General features: G+C 38.5%; 1 protein-coding gene across 1 annotated transcript in view; it reads left to right on the forward strand.

Annotated features, from left to right (window-relative positions):
- LOC121632228 (corticotropin-releasing factor receptor 1) overlaps positions 1–26602 on the forward strand; it is a 127799-nt gene that overhangs the window by 9898 nt on the left and 91299 nt on the right. Inside the window, exons 2-4 of the mRNA XM_041973494.1 lie at positions 3024–3111; positions 5625–5684; positions 6004–6129. Of these exons, the coding sequence (XP_041829428.1) occupies positions 3024–3111; positions 5625–5684; positions 6004–6129 (274 nt within the window). The remainder of the gene's footprint in view (positions 1–3023; positions 3112–5624; positions 5685–6003; positions 6130–26602) is intronic.

The raw sequence follows: 26602 nt of genomic DNA on the forward strand, positions 1-26602 counted from the left end.
TGTAAACTTTCATTGCGTAACTATTTCTGTCTGGTGGGAAAAAGAAGAAAATGGATGAAAATAACAGCTTAGTTTATTATTGACCGTTTAGTGTAATTGTATATTTGTCCGTTATAATTAGTTACCACAGTAACATAAAGGTAGGATTAGCTGACCATGGCTGCAACATGTGCACCGACAACAAGAAGAGCATTTCAGCCATTGGCTTGGAGGAAGATGTCCTTCCTCTTCGTGGTCCCTCGAGATTCAGGCGATTAATATTTTGGTGGAGAGCCAGGTCCTCAGCTGGGGTCACGTCTGGCCCAGCTGGTCCTCATCCAGATTTTATTTTTTGCCCTCTTCCCATTTGCTGTGAAAGAACAGTCATTTCTCTGGGACATATTATGTGAGACGTGATGTCATCAGTGGAAAAAGCCTGTTTTTGTAATTTACTTTAACCTGTTGACACCTGTTGACCCTTGACACCTAGCATTTCAAAGCAAAAGAGAAAAACACGGAGAGTGTCCGCCCCTCGGAGAGTTTCACATAGGTTACCGGATGGTTATTTCATACAATCTATGAATGACGGAGAACATAGCGCCAGTAAACATCATGATGAGGAGCGAAGATGATTCACACACACAGTAAGTTGTTATGCTTTGCAATGCTAGCGCTAATTTCACGCGCTAATTTACGTTAGCATAAAATAGCGTGTAAACAAACGCTACATTAATCAACAAATGCCACGCAGCAGCAGTTTTCCCTCAGTCTCACTTAATAAATTACTTAGATAGTAATTTCATACGTTTTTAAGGAGAAACACAGTATCCACTCGGCCCAAACATCATTACATTTGTTGTTGTAAACTAACAGGCCACCAATTTACTCCACTAATATCCATACAGTCACACAAATGAATTTAATGAGTGCCGAGAAATAAATTAGACTAAAATCTTTGTAAATCAAGGTAAACTTTTCAGTTAATTTAAGCAAAATTCTGGTGCTTACCTGTCGAGGAGAAACTTTGCCAGCTCTGACTTCTCCACCTTTCAAAAGATTCTCCAGTGTTGATCCTCGTTTTATTCCCGTTTTTGGTCGTTTGCTTTTTTAGCAGGATATCGAGACTTTTTAGGTTTTTCTGAAACTATTTCTGGTCCGCTTCTTTTACTAGCTTCCATTCCTGCACGCTGGTGCTCTTTTGCCGACATAAAATACCAAACCTGCCTTGCTGTTGTTAGGCAACCGTGGGGAGTCACATATGATTGGTTAAGGAACCAGGAAGTTGGAAAGAGCAACACAGTGTACCCAAGTTACTCCGGCACGGAACTCTTATTTTGAAGGAGAAACACTTGACAAAGACATTGTTGATGTAGGAGACAGATTGTTTATAGGGAAGCTTCCTTTTATCCCTCGCAGCAAATGAGAACATTTAAAGTTATTTTTAAGGAAAAAATCCTAATTATTCAGCCTTTAATAGATTATTATTAATAAAAGTGCACAAAAGACACTTAATTGCTACTATTAATTGCTTTTTTAAAATTTTATATTCCTGCTTTAGTCTTAAATCCTATTTAATCGTTTAAAAATATATATTTTTTTCACTCTGTTAAATTCAGCATTCTCTGCAGATTAAATTCAGGCTTTTTTTTTACATGTGTAATGGTACCATCAGTTTTGTGCCTCTTTAAGTTCTTATTTGTTTTCTGTGCAGATAAATCTATTCAGTCATTTTTCTCATACATACATGTTCTGTTTATATGAGAAGTTATTAAGAGTTAAATTTGGAATATCTTTTTGCATCAATGCTTTATGTAAATTGTGTTTCTTGGAGCAGCCACTTCCTGTTTACACTGAGGCTGTCAGTTGTTTATTTTGTGGAAGCGCGTGGACCGTCGGTTCAGAAAGTTATTGCACTCCGATACGAGCAGGATTCACTGGGCGTGAAGCAGACGCAGCGAGCCACTGCAAACCTTTTCTGGGGCGCTCCAGCTTTTTTAAATACGATGTGACCTCAGACACTTCTGATGTTTCACGCCACCGTGGCCAGATACAAACCGGATGTGAATGTGCTTTTCAACAAATAGCCACACATTTAATGTCTCAGAAGAAAAGTTATGAATTTTAATGAATTTAAAGCAACTTTTTCTGCACTTTCTGACTGAAAAGGTGACATTTTAATGCTTTACATCCTGCATTATTAATGCAAATGTTTTATTAAGGAAGGAAAGGAAATGTTGGCTTTATAGGTAATTGTGTTAACAGAAAACTGTCAAGACTTAAGGACACCTGTACTGAGGTATAACCCAGTTTTAGGTCATTTGGAGATTATTTTTAGTCTTTTCCTCTTATCATAGAGGACCACCGACATGCTGCATGGGTGCTGGCAGAGAATCAGTGGTGTCCAGATGTCTCCAGTGCAACATGTAACACAATCCTTCTCTTTTTGTGTCGCCAACCTTCTGGTTTGAACCATTTCCAGCTTAGTCATCAGTCCAAGGCAAAAGAAATCCATTTGAGATCAAAGGATATGGATGAAATATTAATCCAAACACTGAATTCCACTTTCCTGTCATTTAGCAAAACCACAAATACAGGTTCTCCTTGTTTTCCGTCCCCGTGCATAAATGCAGGAGATGCTATCTGATGTTATTGCCGTGCTTGAAATGGAACACTGTCATAGGGGATGCCTCCATCATATTATTATGTTCCTTTTTAAAATATTTCTACAGGAGTTTAAAGTTGGCTGATGGTGAATCGATGCACAAATAGATGTTTTTTAATCTGACATCAGTGCTTGAAGGAGTAATGTCAGTAATGTGTGTTGATGTGGGGGGATATTCAGATAAAAGAGAGCTCCAAATGTGGATGCAAAGGGAGCCATGATTCTTTCAAGGGTACCAAAGTACTTGCTATTTGATTCGGTTCAACTTCATTTAGTATACATGAAGGAATTAAAGGAGCCAAACAGCAGGGCAGAGACAGTGTTGTGTTAATATTTGATTGTGCAATTGAACCTGACCTCTGCAGCTTTCTTCTGTTTGCAGGTGTGCGCCGTCGTCAGCCTCCTGCCGTCGGCCTGTTTAGCAGACCTGACGTGTGAAGCTCTGCTCATGCTGTCGGGAAACCTCTCATGTAAGTCAGAGACAAACATCAGCTGGGTGTTTATTACATATAACACAGTCTTTTACAAGCTTTTTTGTGTTTTTTACGAGCTTTTAAAAGGCAGTTATTTCCCATCGCTGTCCGACCTGTGTGTTCAAGCTGCTTCGCTGTGCCTACACTTGAAGATTGAATTGATTTTTAGTCTTTTTACATTTCATGATCATAACCGCTAAATGCCACAACCTCATCCTCAGTCACAACTTTCCACTTGTGATTATTGGCAAACTGTCATTCTGTATTATTCCATTTCCTCTCAGACCTCACAACCACAGTAAGAGTGGGTGAATCAGAAGCAGCGCACACACATCCAGGCACAAATGCACCAGTTATGATGTTGTCATTTGTTCCAGGTGTTACTCATAAAGATGTTTTAGGTAGAGCCTAATGGAGTGATAATAACACCCTGCTGCCGATAACTGCTGCAGAGATTAAAACTTCTGAACGGCCAATTATCAAAAAGCATCTACTAGTGCTGCGGTTAAGGATTATTTTATCATCCCTACACTTTTTTTTTTATCACTGGCTTTAAAAATGGTGTTTACAGATTCTAGCCAGTTAATTCTCTTCCTGAAGGAGCTGGAACCAGAGAGTGTTTGAATAAACCATTTAAACCAGTCAGATATAAATTCCCTTTCATCACATTCCTGATCTAGGACAAATTTGTCTTCAAGACCTGTTAAAAAAATGTAGCCCATGGCACTGCAAAAAATGAGCTATCTAAATAAAACAAGAGCAACTAAACAAAATGAGCCTTTCTGAATTCAAGAACTGGTTTTAGTTTTTTCCCCCTTAAAAACGAAACAAAGTTCAATCAATAATAATGGATTAAATTTATAAATCACTTTTAAAAGCACCCATTATTCATTCACTCCTCATTACCAGACTGGTGGTATCCTTCCTGTCCAGTCAGCTGTGGGGCAGTGGCATCACCTGCCCCACCCGTAATGGACTAAGAGGTTAAGATAATGAATGAATGAATGAAAAACTACAAAGTGCTGATATAAGGCCACCACCTTTAAGTGGGTGGTGTTAATGCAGGACAGTATTGCAAGCAGTGGTCTGTTCCCTGCTGGGATTAATAAGCTGTCCTATTAGTATTTTATCAACCACACATGCATGTGTTGTATATCAGAGGCAGTTTTACTTAGAACAATTCAAGTTTTTCTTTTATGCAAACAGACACTTTTAAGCCTTCTGTAGTGTCTCATTGAAACTTGAGCATTTTAAATATTTGTCAACATCAACTGGAGCTTCAGATTTTTTTCAATTTGCCTTTAAACTCCAGAACTACTTCTAATCTGCATTGCATGTGTCATTCATTCAGCATCAGGCTTTCACTGCTGTTTCAGAGGAAAAACTAATTACAATTTAAAATACGTTGATGTTAAACTGTTTTAGCACCATAAAAGGTACATATTAACAAAACTAAAACAAATACATTGGATCAAAACCTGTTTTTATTACAAATGCAATTAGCTAACCAAGATCGGACAAAAGAATGAAATGTCATGTAAAGAATTAAATGTGTATTTTGTTTAGTTGTGTCGTTGGTGCTGGTGTTCACTGTATCCATCATGTAAAGAATATACACAATAAAAAGCAGATAAATTCTCCAGCCAGAGCGTCGGTATGGCTGTTTATCAGTGCCTTCACAAAACGACCCATTTTCTGATCTAACACCCACATTGGCAAGATTACAGGGACGTCAAATCCTCCAAATTAAACCACACAATGCATCCCACTGTGCACCAGAATGATGCGGAGACGCTGTGGCTGCAGTATGTAGTGGATCTCATATATCCCTGAATATCAACGGATAAATATAGACCAAGCAGTTTAACCCTTCATTGACTGTATATGGGCTGAAGAGGAGTTGGTGTTTTGAGTTTTTATTTCTCTAGTTTAAGTGTGAAAAGGCTAGAAATACATAATTGAACTCAATTATTATGACTTCTGCCAAGAAGCTTATTGCTGTAACCTTTAAAGTGAGACACACAGCCAAAAAGGGTGCAAAAATATACCATTAAATCTAATTTTTGCAGTTTTACTTTTTAAAATGGTACAAAATTTTGTTTTAGGCAATACATGAGCAAGGTGACCGTTTCTCTGTGGAGGACACTTTTATGTTTTTCTCACCACTTACATGTGTGAAAACACCGGTTATAGAAAAAAAATTATGAAAACACAGAACCAAGTGTCACCTCTGGCTCCAGGAACATCCTTATTTCCGGATCTTTTTTATCCAAATCCTCTTGAGTTATTACAGAAATAATGGTGTGACCCTCAGGGCATGTCTGGATTCATATTTGCAGCTACCGTCCTGTTATTGCTGCAGGAAAGGTCTGTCACCAATGTTTACCGTTGCCCTTTCATGCTCACCCTTTGTAGCTGTTAAGCTGATTCTAATGAGATTTTCATAGCCTCTTCTTAAGTGTGCAAATTAAGATTGAATTTGCTGATGAAGCTGTCTCTCTGGATTGCAGTGCAGTCCCTGGCCGCTTCCTGGAACCAAACCCTGAGCAACACCACGAGCCAATGGAGCGGTAAGTCGGACACATTACTCCTCTCAGATGTGCGAAACTGATTCCCAATGCAGTCACTACAAAGCAGAGTTGCTGTGGAATACCACATGAGGGAGACAAGTTTGATATCAAGTGAGATTATTAAGACTAAGATCAAAGACAAGAACAATGCTGGAAATAGATCTGGCACAGGAGACGCCGCTCAGCTCTGTGAAACAAAGCGCAGGAGTAATCATTAAAAATCAGTGAGAAATCCAACCCTGCACTAACATAATTGGAGCACTGTCAAAAGTTCCCTGTATATCTGAACATTTCTGACATTTCTTTCCTCTCGCTTCAGGCTCAGGAATTTATTGTGACACCTCCATCGATGGCATCGGCACCTGTTGGCCCAGGAGCAGCGCCGGCCAGATGGTGTCACGGCCCTGTCCAGAGATGTTTTATGGTGTCAGGTACAACACCACAAGTAAGTCAGCTCCTGTTTGGAAAACCGGGCACAGCAGATTAAAAATGAGATTTCATTCAACCTCCTGCTTATCTCCCCCAACCCCAGGCAAATCCTGTTTGTGTAAAAGGAAATTAGCATGAGCATACAAATTAATGACAAATACAGAAAAGTGAGACGGGAACAGCAAGCTGAGTGTGCACAAAGTTGTGTTGCAAGTAATTATGCGTGAAGTGCCCAAGGACAAGCTCAAAAACATGGCAAGAAGAGTCAAACCCATGTGAAAAAGAAAATGAATAATGTCTTAAAATCCAACTAGAATCACTGCTGTCTGAAATGTTTAAGCCTGGTAAATTTATACCATTTCTACATTTGTGTTGAAAATGAAAATGTGAAGAAGCTAAAATACACTTGAAAAAGATTCCACGTAAACCACAGATCATATTACATTAAGGTATTTTTCCATGAATATAAGGTTGCATAAATGAAAGGAGGATTTGTAGGAGCAGGAGTGTTTATTCTGATTATTATTTAAAGTCAAACCTACAATCATATTTGAAATAGAGTAAAATATTTGGAAGCCGGGCTCCTTCCCATCATCCAAAAGCATGAATGTTAACTGGTGAGTCTAAACCCTACCTGAACGTGATGTTTGTCTTTCGGTTGGCGCTGCAATGGACTGGCGACCTGTCCAGGGTGCACCCTGCCTCTTTCCTGCCAGTTGCTGGGATACGCTCCAGCTTTCCCACAACCCTGAACTGGAATAAGTGGTATATAAAATGATTTAAAATTTGTTGTGGTCTGTGGTGCTTGTAATGGACCGATGGACTCACAAACGGGCCAGTGCCAACAGGATGAAACGGATATGGTTCCATTCGGTTTACATATGCACAAGGCTGATGAGCTGTAACTGAGGATGCTGGTTGTTTTAGCAGGAAGGTGATTCTTGGAAGAGTCTACAAACAGAGGCAAAATAGTGAAGTCTTCAATTAGATTGAATTTCCATCAAATTCTCACACGTGGAGACCAGGGATAGGCCTACAAGTTGTTGCAGCAACAGGGCCGTGAGATTTGTAGCCAGAGCAGGTTTGTAGTTGAACCAGAGTCCGAAGGTGAGCAGGCACAGGGAATGATGGGTAAAGTCCATTCAGATGCAGGGAGAACTAAAGAATATAAGCTTGGAGACATAAAGCTAATGAGTGAAGTAGGAGTAATGGGCGAAGAGTAAAGAGTCGACAGCATCCAAGAAGTGGGAACAGATGTAAGAAAATCCAAGACAAGATCCAGATCCTTAATCTGTTAAACTTAGCCAGGTTCAGAAGCCAGATCAGACAGATAAAGATGATCCAGATCCAAATAGAGTAGTCACAGAATGAGAGCGAGTCTGGGGTCAGAGCGGGGTTTCACACAGAAAGATAAACAGTCAGAATCCGAAAAACCACAAATAAAAAATCCTCAGTCAGGAAGGTCAGGAACGGGTCAGATATCAGAACTCACAATATCAGGCGGTGCAGGTGAAGGTGCAGAGGCAGCGATCAGGGTCAGGTCAGATCAGTTTTCAGGTGCAGGTAAGGGACTGGGGTTGACATTCCTGCTTTTAAAGAGAGAGGGAAACTGGGTCGGTTAATTAGTGGCTGATTGCTGTGAACAGAGATGGTAGAGCAGTGACAGGAAACATGACCAAATAAGGCATAGACCAGAGAACCGGACTGGAAACCATGACAGTGCTTAACTTTCTTGAAAATGTTCTTGAGAATTTTTTCCTCTGAAGTCAAACTAACTGAAGTCAGCATTTTGAATCAGATCTATGAATTACACCTCATCCTCTCCGAGAGAGAAAGTCTCCTCTAAACGTTGTAATAAATATTTTATGTGTACATTTACCAGCTGTGACAGCGATGCTGTTTTCACCTTTTATCTGTGTGTGTAAGTGTGTGTGTGTATGTGTGTGTGCGTCATCATGGACAGGTTTTGTCAGCACATTAGAGTTGTTTGTGTATACGATACAGTCAGGAAATATTACAGGTTTGTAAACATCAACATGAAGGCTGGATTTAAAGAAAAGGGGTTTGGTTATTGCCAGTAAACTCACTAAAAGATACATTGTGCAGGAAAAATGACTAAATGAATACTATTGAGAAGCTGAAAGCGTCTTTATCCAGGTCATTCATGGGCTAAAGCTGATATCTTCCAGTTCAGGAATCCCTGCACCAGGTTGACGACAGACTTAGTCGGTTCACTAGCATACTGAGGCTAGCAAGCAACCAGATGGGTCTAAAATGTTGGCCTTTGTCAGCACTTCTGTTGCAAAATCAGCCATAAATATGAAGCATGTATTACGACCTTCATGTTAAGTGCATTAAGCACCATATAGATGGCTGACGTACAGGGTCATTTAATCTACTGAGCAGATCAGATGGCTTCAGCTTAGATAACCCCCACTGGCTTCTCAGTTCTCTTCATTTGCATCCTGTAATTGTAGCCCAAGAGCCAAATGCAATATGTCTTTATGGCCAGAAATCAACAAGGTGATTAAGGGTGCTTTTTATGAAAAAATACAACGATTAAAAATAAATTCTCAGCAGTCAACAATATTTCATACAATAAAAATGTTAAGAGAAAAAAAAGACATATTAAGAGCTAAAGGGTACAAAGTACTTTGTGTAGCTGTTGCTTGTGTTGTACACATAATTATGGTCAAATATTGTTGTTTTTTTATCATCTCAGCAAGTAAGAGCAAATGTTGAATAAAAAACGGTCCCATTATTAAACCCTGTGGAGCTCCAAGTCTTTTGTGTCCTCTTAAATGTCTGAAAGTCAGGATTTAAACCAGTTAACTTCTAGTCACAGCTAGTTTTTATGTTTAAAAAAAAGCTCAGGGATCCAGTAAGAATTAGGTAATGCTTTGTGTCAGTTAATGTGAATGTAATTTTTATGCTAACAGGGAACTAGCATTGCTGTGGTCTATCTGGATCTTAAGTGGACAATGTCAGAAACAGTTGCTGGGTGTCTTGGATTGCTTTAGTTGTATTGAGGCAGATTTTTTTTTACCTAAAAGAGTAATTTACTGTTACTCTTGAATGATTCCTCTAGTAGTGGTTTTCCTCCTGTTGAAAGACACTTTGATAAAAGGCTAACTAATGGGCTCTATTTGAAGATGTCGGTGACAGCTGTCTTTTTTGAAGAAATTTGATGCTAATGTTCAGAAATCCCGGGGATGCTGTCTTTAGTTTATCTGACAAACAAGACATTTACTCCTTATTTCAAGCCATTGACCTGTTAATACGCTAAACAAAGACTGTGAGCAGTGAAACTGTTGCATCTGCTTAGTATTAGTGTTTTAACTTAGCATGTAACATGTTCATTTAGATATTTGAATTTCTGGGGGAGCAAAACTCTATGTGAGAACTGAGGAGGAGGGTAGAGACATTTGCTTTTCCAAGACTTTTTATCTGCAAAACTATATACATGAAATTTACCACAGCGACTTGTGCTAATGCCAATAAGCAATTTTTAACTTGCTGAAATGCTAAGATAAGACCAGAGCTTGGGAAATCTTAGCTTAGCTTACTTCTGTTTTTGCATTTCTAGCATGCTAACATAAGCATGTAGTTAAAGTGCCTGTACAGGGCTCCAGACTGCGACCAAATGGCCACATTTTGCGACTAAAATGTGAGACAGTGTGAGTGAATTTTTCATCTACTCGCGCAATGGCGACCAATACATTTGCCGGTCTTTTTCTTGTAGTAGTTATAACTGAATTTATTTTGTCGCTAACAAACGTCTGCTCCCCTCTTCAGCCCAGTAGTTGTTGTCAAGTTCTGCACAACGGCCTATTGATTTGAGTCCAGCCCTGCTGTCCACTATGTGTGCTGTTATTTTATGAGCATGCTGTGGTTTTTCATGGAAAAAGGATTCATACACATCCGGTTTTGTGTAGTTTTTCCATGTACTGCACTGAGGACACACAAGTAGTGTTTTTTTTTCATGTTTTTTCTCAGACTTGCTGCTGTTCATTTGTTTACATATTTATTTTACGTCTCTGTAAATATGTAAGTATTTGCCAAGTGACCTTTTCTCAGCTGTTGCCAGATGTTAGATTAGCCATTAACCCTGGAAGTCCCTGTACTGGGTCCAATTCTGTTCATCAATAGAAAAAAAGAGGACACACACACACACACACACACACACACACACACACACACACACACACTTATTCTGTGCTGTTTTTTCTTTCTTTCTTTTTTCCTCTTTAACATGTTGCATTCACTGAAATAGTTTTCTTTACGGTTCATATTAGGTGTCTGCCTGAATTATGATGCACAACACTCTCAAGTATATTTTATTCACACTGTCCAAGGTTGTCCAGTTTAGTCTTAGAATTGAATTACTGCTACTGACTGAATTTTATGGTTTACAGATGGACGTTTAAAAGCAGCACAAGTCTCAAGGGGGTAACGGGTAACAATAAACGGCATGTGAACCAGGACAAGTAAACAGAAACCTGTTGCAACTGGACCAGTGAAAGCACTTGTAGGAGCAGCAGTTACATTTTAGATAATTATCCTAAAAGCAGGTACAATGGCGCATAAAAGCATTTTTTGTGGTATCTGCTTTTACTATTTCCCTGCACCACTTGAAAGCTCAGCTGAAACTTAATGAACATTTTAAAAATGCTTCTCATTCATACTCTGCTTATAAAACTGTCCTTAACTTGTAAGTTATGAGGTTGTTTACATCATGCCCTGGTGCTCCCATTCACTCAGCACTCAGTCAAACTATTACTATTAAGATAAATGAAGTCTGAGGCAGCATTATAACTTCATCTATTCATTTTCTGTCAGTATCTTAAATATTTTCTACCTCAGTTTGTTTTCACTCAGTAGAAACCTTTAAATTTCCAGGGTCAGGACTGAGAGTGAAATGTCTTCACAGGTTTTCTCAGAATAAAACCAGATCTGACCTCAGGTCAAAAATCAAATAACAGTGATTTCACAGCTTATTTCTATTAACAAATTAACCTTAATTTAGAAAATGTCACAAATAAACGGTGTGTCTAACCTCTGTAATTGTATTTTACTGACACTAATGTTAATGTCATTATAAGGTCAGAAATAAACGGATGCAAACAATAACCAGACCAAATAAATGATCTTTAAAAAAAAGATGTAAGCATGCAAAGAAAAACAAACTGTTTAAAATAAGTACATACATGTATGTAACACATCAAGTACTTTATGGAAGCCGGCTGTTTAGTAACAAATTGAAAAATTATGATTATTAATGTCTGTACTTCGCACTAAAACACTGAGGGTGGTGTGAAGGACTCAACCACTGCTTCCCCGCCCACTTCTACAGGGGCAATCTTCATGAAGTAAAGGTCTGATTTCTTTGCAGTCACATTTTTTCTAAATCAAATCAAACTTTATTTATATAGCACCTTTCATACATAGAAATAGCAACTCAAGGTGCTTTACAGAGAGTAAAATCCCCCAGAACCCCAACCCAAGAGCAGCAAGCCCACCCCCCACCCCTTCCCATCAAACACACACACATCACAGAGGGTAAAAGCAAGTTAAAAGGACCAAGGAAACGCTGTCATAAATTCTGGGGTCTAGTGGTGTGGGGAAACACTGAGATAAAACACTGTAAAACCAAATCTAAAACAATCTAAAAACCAACCTGGGTATAAAAGTAATAGTAATATTGCTAAGACCCATAAAATAAGAGAACCTGTGAAATAAGAGAATCAAAATGATAAAACAAATACATAAATGATAAATAAATACAAGCTGAATCCAGCCTGTGTGTTAAGAATAAAGAAATGAATAAATACAATAGTAATAATAAAAGTAATGATTAAAATGCTAAACTAAAAAGGTGGGTCTTGAGTCTGTTTTTAAAAATATCCACACTAGGTGCTCCCCTCACGTCCTCAGGCAGGCTGTTCCACATACGAGGGCCGTAGAAATAAAAGGAGGACTCGCTGTGGGTTTTTGTTTTTACTCTGGGAACAGTTAAAAGGCCAGTACCAGAGGACCTGAGGGGTCTCGTGGGCTCATAAGATAAAAGCAAATCAGATAAATAAGGTGGGCTAAGACCATTAAGAGACTTAAAAACCAATAAAAGAATCTTAAAATCAATTCTGAAGCTGACGGGGAGCCAGTGCAGAGACTTTAAAAATGGTGTAATGTGGGCCCTCTTTCTGGTCTTTGCCAACAGACGTGCAGCTGCGTTCAGTACAAGCTGCAGCTGGTTCAGGTACTTCTCTGGAAGACCAGAAAGAAGAGCATTGCAGTAATCTAATCTTGATGTGATAAAAGCATGAATCAGTGTCTCTGCACTGGTTCGAGAGAGAAACGGCCTGATGCGGGAGATGTTCTTTTCTACACAGTTGAAGTTTTCCACTGCTGTTCGAACAGCCAAAAGTCCTTTCAGATTTCCTTTACATTGCAAAGAAAAAAGGACAGTTCTCTTCTCTGCTCTGACATGCACAGAAATGCCATCATAACAATGGAGGAGGGTCTAATCCTGGTGGATTTGTCTGTACAGTCAGCTGTTTCTTAGCTTCTTGTACTTTTCTAACTCTGATATTCTTCTGTTTGCCTGAAGTTTCTGCTGCACTAATCAAAAGATGTGAAATAGTACAGAAAAATCCATGCACTCTCCCCTGAATTATGAGGTCACGATATGTTTCTGGAAACCAAATTTTTGCATCGTATCTACATTCCTTAGTGAAAACAGTCCCACCAGCAAATTATGTTCAAAACTGGACCTTTTAAATTGCATGATTACATTATATTCTGACAGAAAAAATTAAATTAAAGCTCACATCCACATACTTTTATGTTTCTGTCCTCAGATGGCTAAACATGTCAGGAATTGTGACTGAAAAGCAGCCCATGAAGAAGAAGCTGAAAGCACAGCTAGATTTTAGCTTTCGTCTCATAACTGCAGGGTCACATAAAAAAATGACCATGAAAGAAAAATAAAGTGTGTGAAGCGAATTCAGCTGGACTTATGTGTATGATTATCTCCCACAGAGAACGTTAGGAGCTGAATTTGTGTTGTACTTCTTTCTATATCCACAGCATCCAAACATTAGATATACTTTGGAAAACAGCTCAATTTGTCACACACAAAGAAAAAAAACATGTTGCTACATAAGGAGTGTCGACATTGTGGTTTCCTGAAGATGTAACAGAGCAACAGAACAGATTTTTCTCATGACTGAGCAACAAATCAACACGTTCACTATTATCACTGCTGTGTAACTGTGGACGGGTCTCTTCGGATTTTACATTTCTTAAAGAATACCTGAGGACGGTTGTACAGTGGTGTGGTGGTTAACACCACAGCCTCACAGTGAGAAGGTTGCTGGATCGATCCTCGGCTGGGGGGCGGTGCCCTTTCTATGTGGAGTTTGCCTCCTCCGGCTTCCCCCTGTCTGTGTTGGCCCTGCGGTGGACTGGTGACCTGTCCAGGATGCACCTGCTAAAGTGCTGATAGGCTCCAGCTTACCCCTAATGGGCTAAGCGGTACAGATAATGAATGAATGAATACCTGAGGACTTGTGGGATTTTAACAGAAGTGGACACTAACAGTGTAAAATATTGACCTGAGAAGTATTCATTTTTGACATAATCTGAGCTATGATTCATTATTTTGATCACATTATCACACTAAAGAGCAGCTCAGAATGCTGTTCTCTTTACCAAGGACTTTTATCTCAGCATTTACACATAATTTTTCTGGAAAAAAAAAATAAAAGCTTTGGTTTGCTGGATTCTTTCAGTGATTCAACAATTATGTTGCCCACACAGACAGAAAAAGCAAGAAACTGCTGTATTAAATTACTGTCCCTACAAGCTGTGATCCACTCATATGAGTTTGTTTCAGAACTGGCTTATCTTAGGTTTTTGCACATTAGGGAGAAAAAAAAAGAGAAAATTAACAAAAAGTCTAAAGAAAAATCACAAATAATCAAAATTGCAGCAAAGGAAATGCAAATGCTAAAAGCAACTAAAGTACATCCAGCAGTAGATACGAGTAACTCACTTTGTTGGAGATGAAAACTGGATTTCTGATGGTTAAAATGAGCTCAGAATTCAAAGTACAGTGTTGTGTTACTTTAGAGCCTTTAAACCATTTTGCTGAATTATTCAATTGTATTTAAAACTTCTATCGTTACCCAGATTCATGTTTATTTAATGTTTCTATTTAGACTATGTGAATCTTTTGCATATAAATTGCTTTGATATCACCCATCAACCAGCAGTCCTTAAAAATCTTTATTTACAGTCTGTGTTGTGTTTGTATGTAGGACGCTGCAGCTCTCTGAAGGTAATGCAGACATACAGCAAACACAATTAGCTAAATGTAAGAGATAAAAACCAATGTTTGTCTTGGATATTTTAAGTCTAAACCCCCCACAGGGTCCGGAGGACCCACTTGAGAGAGAATGTGAGCCAGGCTGTAATTCAGCCGGAGCTCACCAGTAATTTGACACTCTGAGGTTTGTTTCACCTTCAAGATTAAAGTAATTGCCACTCGAGCGTGACCTAAAACCCTAAAAAAGATGTCCATCAGCTGACTTCACTAGTGAAGGTCAGTGGCAGAGAAAGTGTTGCTGAATGAAGCTGAAAACCGTCCATGCAGAATGATGATGATTTTCAGACATGAATGAAAAAGAATAATGAATAATGCCTGCTTTAAGCATCGGCTACTTAATCATTATTGCAGTTTCTCTACGAGGAGAAAGCAGAAGAGGAATTAAAGCACCATGCTTTTTGAGATAAAAACTGCACCCTGATGTTTTGGCTTGACTTCAGTAATGACGCGTTAATCCATTATTTTCATTCAAGGTCTCATGTTCTTCATTGGAGCTGAAAACCTCACATTACTGGAAAGCAGACAAAGCTGGAATACTTTTCTTCCATGTTAATATTATTCAGAAAAAGTCTTGACAACAGAAGATCTTTCATTTGATATAACTTGGTGAGTAGGAGGAAGAATGGAACTGCGTCATCGTTTTCGCACCACTTTCATATAACTAGGTGTGTGACTGTTTCCATTATCATCAGTCAAGGCTTTACTTTGTGTTTGGTCATAGCAAACATCAACTTACTGACATACAGGTGCTCGTCATGAAATTAGAATATCATGAAAAAGTTGATTTATTTCAGTAATTCCATTCAAAAAGTGAAACTTGTATAATGTAGACATTCATTCCTCACAGACAGAAATATTTCAAATGTTTATTTCTTTTAATTTTGATTGTTATAACTGACAACTAATAAAAAACCCCAAATTGAGTATCTCAGAAAATTAGAATATTGTGGAAAGGTTCAATATTAAAGACACCTGGTGCCAACCTCTAATCAGATAATTAACTCAAAACACCTGCAAAGGCCTTTAAATGGTCTCTCAGTCTAGTTCTGTTGGCTACACAATCATGGGGAAGACTGCTGACCTGACAGTTGTCCAGAAGATGAACATTAACACCTTGCACATGGAGGGCAAGACACAAAAGTTCATTGCTAAAGATGCTGGCTGTTCACAGAGCTGTGTGTCCAAGCACATTAATAGAGAGGCGAAGGGAAGGAAAAGATGTGGTAGAAAAAAGTGTACAAGCAATAGGGATAACCGCACCCTGGAGAGGATTGTGAAACGAAACCCATTCAAAAATGTGGGGGAGATTCACAAAGAGTGGACTGCAGCTGGAGTCCGTGCTTCAGGAACCACCAGCACAGACGTATAGACATGGTTTCAGCTATCGCATTCCTGGTGTCAAGCCACTCTGGAACAAGAGACGGCATCAGAAGCGTCTCGCCTGGGCTAAAGACAAAGAGGACTGGACAGCTGCTGAGTGTCCAAAGTTATGTTCTCTGATGGAAGTAAATATTGATGTCCTTTGGAAATCAAGGTCCCAGAGTCTGGAGGAAGAGAGGAGAGGCACAGAATCCACGTTGCTTGAGGTTGTACATGCTCATGCTTTTCATGTTCATACTTTTCAGCTGGCCAGCATTTCTAGAAATCCTTTTTTTTAATCAGTCTTAAGTAATATTCTAATTTTCTGGGATACTCAATTTGGGGTTTTCATTAGTTGTCAGTTATAATGATGAAAATTAAAAGAAATAAACATTTGAAATATGTCGGTCTGTGAGGAATGAATGTCTACAATATACAAGTTTCACTTTTTGAAAGAAATGACTGAAATAAATCAACTTTTTCATGATATTCTAATTTCATGACGAGCACCTGTAATGTGGTTAACTTGGTATTTCCAATATGACACAGTGGCCACAGCAAGTACAATTAAAATTAACAGCAATCCCAACAAATAAACTTTGATATTTCCCGACGATTGTTTTATAATTGATGAGCATCCCAATGGTTTATGGGGTTAAATTCAGCTTCAACTCAGTCAAACCCTCACAGATTGTTGCTAAATACCCAGTTCCACCCTGAAAAAGTAAAGAGTTGTTTGTTGCAGTGCAAAAACTTCTGCTTGTAAAATGGTCGTGGTGGATAAAGAATTCACTTTAGCTGGGATATGTCTACTTTTTCAAAATTAATGTTTGACTGCTTATCGCCAGCTTTGTTTAACATGATAATACAATATTTTAATACACCCGAACATGCCAAAAAGAACATAGAAAAACATTCCATGGACACTTTAATAAATACATTAATTTCAGAAACTGACTGAATTAACGTTATTCCAGTGAGAAAATCAACATCTTAATATTTAGTCTAGCTGAAGTGAAAACAAGGTTTTTCATGACATGCGTCCTGAAATTTACGTCCGCTTTTCTTCTTCCTGTTTGGTATCAAATATTTTGTCAGCATAATTCTGGTAACAGTTGAGGTTTAAATTATGAGGCCTGAACTTTGTTTACTTGCTCATGTCTGATGATTGAATCATTTTCTAGAAGTACAAAGATGTTTTTGGATAATTTAGAGTTTATTTCAGATCATGTCGTATATCTCCAAAGTAACTAACAATAAGCTTCATCTCATTAAAACAGCCAACTATGGATTAAAAGTACTGGTGGAGTTTTTAATTAAAGCCCACTGTGAGTTTAATTTATCCATCTATGTCTTAGTTAAAAGGTTTGTAATTCAAATTGTGGAATATAGTTCTTATTTCTGTCTGTACAGGAGCAACAAAAAGCCTCTGTGGTGTAAATCGTCTGCAGCAGTTAACTGAATATTGAGCCCAGGGCGTTTGAAAGCCTGAACCATAATAGTTCCTGAGGAATGTGAAGATACAGGCTGAACAGGCCGTTGCTAAGTTGTTCCCATTCGTTTTGTCAACTTGATTTGCTGCCACTATAAGATGAGGTGTCTGTGTGATCATATTAAGCTTTTTACACAAACCCTGTGACATTAAAGTACAAATACACACCTGAGGGTGCCATCCTGGCTGAGAATATCTTGGACCAGTTACAGAGGCTAAGTTAAGGGGGTATCACTGGGCCGCATGTTGACATGAAGCCACACAGGCTGTGCAGTTCATGGCTGTTCATTCAGGCTGGACAGAGAGTTCATGCTCTGCTTTGGCTTGAAGTCATGGAGAGATTAACTTATCTTCCTTTAAACATGTTTATGGTGGTTTGTGTTTATCAATAACAAAAAAAAAGAAACTGAAATACAGAAACGGGAGCCCAGGTTTTAAAAATATGCTAAATATGAGCTGAAAAGCAGACTCGTTGGCATCAGCTCAACATTTTATTTCTGTTCCACCGCAGCTAAACTGTCTCGTCCCAGTCACGTCCCTCCGGTCCTTCCAGCTACAAAACTTCAAAACGTTCGAGAGCGAATTAGAAAGACAGATTTTAGGTATCTCAAAAATACTCAAAACAGGAAGAAAATAAGAGGAAAACATCCAGTGGCTATGTAATCATAAAGATAGAACAAATTTTTATTTAAATTATAAGAGCCACAGCAGTTGTGATTAAAAAATACATTTATTTGTGTTCATGTTCATAACTTTATACTATATTCACGTTAATATGGGCCTAATTTGTAGAGCGCATATGTTGGTGTAGATTTTCTCAAAGATATTCCATATATGACAAGAGCTTTTATAGTTATATTTAGTTTATTTTCATTTAGATTTTAAAGCAGTAAAAAATTGGCAGTGCTTGTGTGAGGAACCTCAGACTAACCACGTCACGTCTACATTTCACTACTGTGCTGCCAGAATCGGATAATGTGACAGAGAATATAAATAAAATGAAAACCAGATTTATTCTTATAGTTTGTTTGCAGCCCTGATAAATTAAAAAAAAAGAAGAGAATGGAATTTTTTCTTTTGCTTTGGTTGAGCTGGATGAATTATTTAAATGCAAAGAAACACAGCTGCAATACTTCAAATCGTCTCCTCATCCTTAATGAAATGAGTGGAGATCTCCTGAATTCCTGTAGCTGCAACACTCAAAAATATTTTATTTTTTATTTTTTATTTTTTTTGTTTTATGAAGGTTAACATGTAGACAAGAACAGCTAATAGTTTTAAGCTATGGCAGCAGTTTGTTTAACTCTTGTTGCTTTTCTTGTCCTTTTTTAAAAAACTTAAGTTTAGAAACCTTTATGAAGGACTACTTTCACCATGTTTGATCACATGAAATAACACAATAAAAACACTCAGGAAGAATATCTGGTGCACTTTTTAGACTCCTTATATTGAGCAGCTTTAGTTTGACCACTGCAGAACCTCACTGTTGTTTTTTCCCATCTTTCTTTAACCAGATTTTCCTCTGAGCTATTTTTATTTCAGCATTTTTATTGTTATTTATTTTTAGATCATTTTTGTCGTGACAAGCTGACAAACACATTTAACATGAAGTAGATTGAGGAACAAAATCCACCTGTGTAATAAAACAACCTCAATTCCAAAAGGAGAAGACATTCATTTATAAATCTCATAAATCCACATTTTATTCCCAGTAGAACATAAATAACATTTTAGACATTTCACCATTTCATGGAAAATATGAGCTTACTTTGAATTTGATGGCAGCAAAACATCTAAAAAAAAGTTGGAACAGCGGCAACAAAAGGCCGGAAAAGTCATTGGTGCAAATATAAAACAACTGGAGGAGCGTTTGACAGCTAATTATGCTAATTGGCAGCAGGTCAGTAATTTGACTGGGTATAAGGAGCATTTCAGAGAAGCAGAGTCTCTCCGATGTAAAGACGGACAGAGGTTCATTAATGTGAGATTCACTAACAAACTGTGTCTAAAAATTGTGAAACAATTTTAGGAAAAATGTTTCTCAACACACTTAAAGATACAACCATCTACAGGGTACAAGATCATCAAAAGATTTAGAGAATCAGGGGGAATTATCCTTTTAGAAAGCATGGACAGCGTGTCCTGTAGACTAAAGAGGAGAGGGAGCATCCAGCTTGTTATCAGTGGACAGGTGAACAGCTGCATCTCTGATGGGATGGGGCTGCATTAGTGCCTATGGCGTGGGCAGCTTCCACATCTGTGAAGCTCCATCAATGCTGAAAAGTACATGGAGGTTTAGAGCAACATCTGCTCCCATCCAGACAACATCTCTTTCAGGGAAGGTCTTGCAGGTTTCAGCAAGACGATGCTGAACCACATCCTGCATTCATCACAGCAGCATGGCTTCCTCTTCTAAAACTCCAGCACCTGGTCTCCTCACTTCCCAGATGTTTCGTGACAGTTGCTGCCATCAGATTCAAAATGAGCTCATATTTTCCATTAAATAGTAAAATGTCTCAGTTTCAACATCTGATATGATGTTTATGTTCTACTGGGAAAAAATTGGATTTATAAGATTTCCAAATCATTGCATTCTGTTGTTAATTTACATTTTACACAGCGTTTTTAATAGGGGTTGTATTTTATTATCAAGTTTAATATGTTAAAAATCACCTTCTATGTTCAATTAAAAACAAAACATCAAATGGCAATGTTTTATTTAGGAAATACTATTGCTTTGCCAAAAACACACTTTTGTTAATTTTTTTTTCTTTTTTTTTATGTGTGTTTGAATATTTTAAACCATTTAAATGTCAAGTCCGTGTTTTCAGACAGCAAATAAAAGGGAATGACATATGAGTTGGCAATTTTTTTATAATATGACAGTAGCAGGAACCATTAAATCTACATTATAACAGCTATAAAAGAAAAAGAGAGTCTGAATTAATTAAATTAAATTCTCAAATATATAGAAACTCCATTATATCAGATTACACCTTGCTGAGGTGTTTTAAGTGCAGGTTTAAAGTCAGTGCAACATAATCCTTCTATTCTGTTGAAGCTTGTTTCAAGCATTTCTTGTTGCAGTAACACAAACAACATTTTAGGTGTCCACAACAGAAAAATGTCATTTTTCTTTAATAGCAGTAAAGTCAACGAACTGAAAAACAAACATGGTTTCAGGGACGATCACAGCGAAGTTTATCTGGGTCAGAGATGGAGCAGAAAGTGGTATCAAGGCTGTAATAAGTGGCTTCAGGTGAAGACAGGGGCAGGTCGGTGAGTCTTGAGTGGGCTCTTAAAAGCCTGAGTGGATGTAGCTGCCAGCCTCAGATCCAGAGGGAGATTATTCCAGAGTTCAGGTCCCTGAATGCAGAAGTCAACTTCCCAGTTCGTCTGAATTGTTGCTTGAATAAAGAACCTGAAGATCTGGAACACATTTTAGCCTCAGGCCAACTCCTCGACTCGACACAAAGATTAAAAGGCCAGAAAAATTATCTTTAAATGTGATTTGGAAAGTTTCAGTACTAAAGAAGAGTGATGGGAATACTTATCTCTGCTCCAGTTGCACATAACATGGAGTCAAAACAAATAATAATAAACCCTCAAACAAGCGTGTTCTCATTTCGACCTATTTACATGTGACATCCAAATGAGCCGCTGTACTGCAGCATGTTTGTGGCAGATAAACAGGTTCTGTTTCAGCAGAGGTAAATCTGCCATCTATTGTCTCCACGCTCTGAACATGTCCGTGTCCTGAATAGCAGCACTTCCATGAATCAGGACTGTGGCAGCAAGCTGGCGTTCCAAAATTAGATCCGTACAAATCCTCGACTTAAGTTGCTCAGCCAGACAGAAGGAGCGGGTTTGCAAGGTTCCACTCGCTGCACATTTCTTAATTTATCAATCTGATCCTATTAGAAAATATGAATCAAAGACTGGCTGAAGGGTTAACCCCTTCACACCCACTGTCTACTGTACAGTTATGAAAAGAACCACATCTCAGAGAAAGTAGAGTTTAGAGTTAGAAATACAAGCAAAACTACAGTTTGTTTTAACATAGTTGTTCTTTTATTTATCAGATTCCCTCTTAAAAACCCACCAGAGTTTGTTGAAGCGACAAATGTGAGCAAATTTCATGAGTTTTTTTTTCCAGCAACTCCTCAGCGAAAGTGCAATGTTCGCCATATAACCACCAACGCCACGATAATGAGACACATGAGCAGAACTATTCTTATAATGATGGTTGAAGAAGTTATCTAAGTCACAAATACCAGGAGACATACAAGTATTTGATATGTATAATGTGTGATAAGAAACATTTTAGTGGAATTTTTAATCAGATTTTATGAGTGATATGTTCCTATTAAAACATTTCATAGTGTCTAGTTTTCACGGCGTTCCATGAGTCTTCAGAAGAAATCGGTACGAAGCGCGGATCATTTTGCAACCAGGGCAGATATGCTGGATATTTTCTCTTCTTCAGAACATTCTCTGTAAACCCTGGAGGCGGTTGTGTGTGAAAATCCCAGATCAGCAGTTTCTGAAACACCAACAACCATGTCGTGTTAAAAGTCACTTAAATCTCCTTCCTTCCTCATTCTGATGCTCAGTTTGAACTTCAGCAAGTCGTCTTCACCACGTCTACATGATGATCATATGATTGGCTGATTAATTACCCATGACTGAGTGAGCTGTACACAAACACATAAACACGCACACACACACACACACACACACACACACACACACACACACACACACATATATATATATATATATATATGTATAGAGAGAGAGAGAGAGAGAGAGAGAGAGAGAGAGAGAGAGTTTAACTATAATTTTAAATTATTTGGTAAAATGATCGATTGTTAATTAGACCCATGAAATTAGTCCTGTAATCAAAAACAGAAAACTAAGTTTCTATTGTTTTTACTTATGTCATGGTGCGGTGGGGGGGAGGACCCAGTAGCAGGACTCAGAGGCAGGAGGTAGACCGGTGCAGGAACAAACTTTGTTGTGAGCAACTAAACATGACGGGACTGAAAACCCCACAGATCACGACAATAGTTAGTTTTTTCTAAGATCTTTCAATTCTTTCCAAGTTTTTGCACTAAGGGATTCTTTGAATGTATACTCTCTGGTTTTTCTGTTTTCTAGCAGATTGTCCTCTTTGCTTGCAACCAGGGATAATGTAATGTAATACAATTTATTGTGTTTTAATGCAAAATACTGTCATGTAATTTAATTGCTGTCTGTGGTGACGGATTTTTCATCTGCTAAGTTCTTATTGTTTCATATATTCCACCTGAAGGACTTTTTAATGCCTGGTACATCAATCAGTAAATCCATTAGACAGTCAGTTGTTGATTATCGTCGTGTAGTCAGTCTATACTCCTACTGACATCCCTGTTTATTGCATTCACGTATTAAAATATGTCTCATGTGTATGTTACTAATGACACAAATCTAGTTACAGAGTTTGAGAAATGACTCATGTAATGCATCTGTATCGATGAGCTAATTAGCCATGTAGGTATTTACCTTACATTCAAAGTGTTCATAATATAAAAATACGACCTTCCCTGCATGCAGGTGGGTGGGGATCAGTACTAGAGCTGGTCCACTGTTTTAGTGCAGATGTGTTAATTCATTTTAGCTGGATTATAATTATAAAAGGTCATTTTGTCCCCTGGAGAAAACCTGTAGCGCCGTGGTGTTCTAGCAAGCTAACAGCTAGCCTTGTTTTTACCACTGTGTATGACTTCAGCTTGTCCCTGTAATTGCCTTTTTCCTTTCCCACATTATTGTTGTTTGTTCCTGGATTCTTAGCTACTGCTTTGTTCCTAGATTCTACCGTTGCCAAGCCCTTTGTAGGTGAAGTTTGTCTCTCTGACTGATTACCTTCCTGCATGTCTGCATCTGGCCTCTGTATAGAAAAGACTCATCAGAGGAACTGAAATTGATGATAGTGAGACTTCATAAAGACAGAAAATGGAAAGGAAGGTTGAAGACCAATGAAATATTGTGGAAACAGAGCTGCAGCTCTAATCAGAAGGTTTACAATAAGCCATACCACCTCTAATAAGGGGGCCAGTGATTGCAACCTTAACATGACAGACAACACCCTGTTTTCACAATCCAGCTCAGAAAAACCAAGCAGACAAGTGCTTCAGACTTTCCACAGTGGTTATCAATGAAAATCAAAGTTTCTTGACTTTTCAGAGTAAAAGGAACAAGATAAGATCAACCTTAAGAGAATAAATAAAACTCTTCTTACACTTTCCTCCAATACTGCAAAGTTATGTCGGGTATGAATCAGGAAGCTCTACAGTGAATGCATGACAGTTAAGCACGGAGGTGGGGGTATGTTTATATGGTTCTGCATTAGTGGAAAAGCTGTAAAAAAGAAAACACTTGTAGATGACACTATAAACTTTGTGGGTATACTGGTTGACAACATGACTCAGAGTCTGTGGAAAGTTGGAAATAGAGGCGTATTGATAATAATCATGATAAGATAAGATTTTCAGGAAATGGAATATACAATAAGCTTTTTTTAAGGTAAACAGCACACCTCCTGCATCTGTGAATTACCATTTGGTGATAGTTTAGACACGTTAACATGTTAGTATCATGTTAACATATTAATTAATTAATGGCAATTTTTTTTTTTTTTTTTTTTTTTTGTACATGTACAGTTTTTCATCATTTCTTGCTCAGTGGCTCTGAATACACAAACAGTTCATTCACAAGCCACAGCAGGCTGTTAGCTGGCCTGTCAGCAGCTCCAGCAGCTCTGGAAAGCTGTGGAGACTCGTGGCTGCTACGATTTGAGCTGCTATCTGTCGCCAGATGAGGATCAGCAGGTAAAAAAATAAAGTCCGGTGTTACTTTTACACCCTTCAAAAGCACAAATCTGTCCCATTGCAGGAATATTTAACCAGAAACTCTTTGAAAGAAAAGAAGTCTGAAACTAGCAGATCTACACACTCAGTTCACATCCTTTCGTATGTGTTGGTGGGCGTGGCTTTCTATGCCTGCAAGGCGAGGACCCGCCTACCTGCATCTGGTGGGAGGGGCTGTGGGGTTTTTAAAATGTTCTCATGACGTAGATAACCTCACAATGCCACGAAAAACAACCTGGTTTTACCCTGTAGAGGGCGTTAGGAGCCGTTTTTTTTACCCCCAAGATACCATTTTTTTAAAAAATTTAAAAATACAAGTTTTATCAACAATACAAATGATTTTCTTCACAGTTAAGTGATACTTTGTTGTTTACAACTTAAAAAACACATGTTTGTGTGCACTACTCCTTTAACTCTCCGGTGCATGAATTATTATAAAACTGTTATATTTTTTTGTACACATACAGTCTTTTACTTCTTCAGTTATGTACCATGATGCTTTTTTGTGTTTGTCATATCATTTGACTTTTCATCTAGTTTATATATTTTGTTCTATGTTGCCATATTTAAATAACATAGAAATTCTGTTAAAATACAACTGTATCATTTTCTTTTCCTCTTTATCTCTAAGGGCAAACTTACTAATTATTTTTTTAAAAACTATGTATGTATATGTGTATATATATGCATATACATTCATTCATTTATTCTCTGTACCGCTTAGTCCATCACGGGTCGTGGATAAGCTGGAGCCTATCCCAGCATTAACAGGTGAGAGGCAGGATACACCCTGGACAGGTCACCATCGCAGGGCCAACACAGATAGGGACATACAACCATTCACATATATATATATATATAATTTGATGATATATGAACGGCTTCACTTACCAACAGCAAAATGTGTGGCCAAAACACTGAAGCCTGAAGATTGAATTTCCTCTAGAACATGTTTATACTTTGTCCTTGTAGTAAAAACTAAACAGTCTGATGTTATTTATCTTATTTACAGCACAAAAGCTCATTTCTCTGCATCCCGATGTGTACGTGCATGTGCATGCAGCTGAGCATACTCCAACCAACAGACAGAGAAGACACGTAGGAAAATGTGTTGCTTCAGCCGTCTGAAATCAGACAAAGACGGAAACAGTCGTGTTATGCTGAAAACTAATGTCCTTCCCAGAGACGCAGCTGAACAAGCTGAAGTTGCCGTCGTAGTAATTTCTGGGCCGCATTACGATTTGAAATGGATCCAATTATCTTTCTAGGTTTTATTAACATCAACACGTTATCTGAGGTCTGAACTTTAAGAATATTTAGAGCAGGTCCACTCAGTAAAACCATAGGCATTTCCTGTTTAACAACAACAATGGCTGCCAACATGGCGCAGTGTCTTCACAAGCTCACATGAACTAGAGGTCTGTTCCTCTTCAGGATCACCGCTCCATCTACACGGGGAAAGAAAACATGTTCCCAATGTACTGCGCTAGTTTCATGAAATTACCATGGAAAGACAAGATAAGACAAGACAAGATAAGATAAGACAAGACAAGACAAGACAAGACAAGATAAGATAAGATAAGATGAGATAATATAAGATAAGATGAGATAAGATAAGACTTTATCGACCCCTCAGTGAGGAAATTTATATGCCACAGCAGTAAGAATGTAGAGGACAGAGAATAGGACACACACAAAGAATAAGGGGAGACTTTATATTAGGAATTTTAAATACATGTACATAAATACATGTAAGTGAGTGGTGGGAAGCAGTGGGGTGTGATGAGGTGGCAGACATACTGGGTGATGGGATTGTACAGTAGGTGTTATGTGGAGCTGTTATACAGTCTGATGGCTGTAGGAAGGAATGACCTGCCGTAGCTCCTTCCTGCACTGGGGGTGTAGCAACCTTGCACTGAATGAGCTGCTCGGAGCCGCTACAGTGGGTGGGCGCAGCTGTCCATGATGGATGTTAGTTTAGCCAACATCCATCTGTTCCCCACCTTCTTGATGGAGTCCAGTGAGCAGCCCAGAACAGATCCAGCTTTCTTAACCAGTTTGTTAAGTTCCTTACTGTTTCTGTCTGTGCTGCTCCCTCCCCAGCACATGATGGCATAGAAGGCTGCAGAGGCCACAACGGTGTCATAAAATGTCCGGAGCAGATCTCCAAGAACACCTCAGCCTTCTCAGCCGGTGGAGGCGACTCTGGCCCTGCCTATATAAGGCGTCTGTGTTTTCTGTCCAGTCCAGTTTTTTGTTGAGGTGAACACCCAGGTACTTAAATGAGTCCACTTGTAATGATCGTTTCAGGGAGACCCGGAAATTCAGCCCACACGGTGATGAG

This window comes from Melanotaenia boesemani, chromosome 21, assembly GCF_017639745.1.
Source record: "Melanotaenia boesemani isolate fMelBoe1 chromosome 21, fMelBoe1.pri, whole genome shotgun sequence".
NCBI classification, from domain to species: domain Eukaryota; kingdom Metazoa; phylum Chordata; class Actinopteri; order Atheriniformes; family Melanotaeniidae; genus Melanotaenia; species Melanotaenia boesemani.